At 34.1% G+C, this 1,125-nt stretch overlaps 1 protein-coding gene across 1 annotated transcript in view; it reads right to left on the bottom strand.

Moving 5' to 3' along the window:
- FAR2 (fatty acyl CoA reductase 2) overlaps nt 1-1,125 on the bottom strand; it is a 66,456-nt gene that overhangs the window by 6,171 nt on the left and 59,160 nt on the right. Inside the window, exon 9 of the mRNA XM_006866986.1 lies at nt 875-1,004. Within this exon, the coding sequence (XP_006867048.1) occupies nt 875-1,004 (130 nt within the window). The remainder of the gene's footprint in view (nt 1-874; nt 1,005-1,125) is intronic.

Below are 1,125 nucleotides of genomic sequence, written 5' to 3'. Positions count from 1 at the left end.
AAAAAAAAAAAAAAGAATGAGGGTGAAATCAAGACATTCCCAGATAACCAAAAGCTGAGGGAGTTTGTTATGACTATCTATACTTGCTCTAGAAAAAATGCTCACAGGAGTCTTTCAGACTGAAATGAAAGTACTAGATAATGACTCAAAGACATAGATAGAAAAGTATATTCGATAAAGGCAATTTCATGGGCAAATATAAGAGCTAGTTCCATGATATTTTTGGCTGGAAACTCTAGGTGTTATGTCCTGCATGATTTAACATGACAAATGCATAACAATAATGATCAATTTATGTTATTGAGCACCTAACCTATAAAGGTACAACTTGTGATAATAATAGCAAGATTTCAGGGCATAAACTTTGTGACCTCCAAGAGGTTAATATAAAGAAATTAACAGCACTCATGCTAAGCAATTAACAGGAAGGCCTGTCTTGAGAAATGAAAGTTTGAATTCTCTAAGAGAATTGATGACAATTGAGCAACTACAAGGGAATGAAGATGAAACGCATGCCAAAATTTAATAACCTAGATTTCTTACCTACATTAAACTTGTCTTCCTGCTATTATGTTGAAAATATAGACTTATTTATTTAACAACAACAACACAATACTTTTTTCTGTGTATATAACCTTATACATAATAAGCATTCAATCCCATGATCAAGACTTGGATCATCTGTACTGTGTGAGCCCCCAACTTGACAAAGTTCACGGAAAAGTAGAATTGAAAGATAATGGAATTATTCCAAGAACTTTTTGAAGCCTCCTTGTATATAAAACTGATTTTATTCATCAGCATCCCAGGATAAAGGATTCCAAATTCCAAATGAATAAGATTTTCCTGTTGTTTCTGTCAGTGCTGTACTTACTTTCTGATCTTCAGGACTTAGCTGGAACATTAGCATTTCCGTATTGTATGTGCTCCATTCCCAACTATGGTTGATGAAATACTCAGTCAGGGAAGTAGTTCTTAAAAGGCGATTCATGAGCTTTGTCATCCTGAGGTAAAGATCAGACAGGAGTGAATCTCAACAACACACAGCTACCTGTTTCCTGGGCACGCTGTCTGTCGGGTTTTAGGACAAATGAATATATAAAATATAAAACTTATATAAAATAT

Source organism: Chrysochloris asiatica, unplaced genomic scaffold (assembly GCF_000296735.1).
Source record: "Chrysochloris asiatica unplaced genomic scaffold, ChrAsi1.0 scaffold00098, whole genome shotgun sequence".
Taxonomy (NCBI): domain Eukaryota; kingdom Metazoa; phylum Chordata; class Mammalia; order Afrosoricida; family Chrysochloridae; genus Chrysochloris; species Chrysochloris asiatica.
The sequence above is the reverse complement of the archived record's forward strand: the minus strand, read 5'-3'. Positions and strand labels throughout refer to the sequence as shown.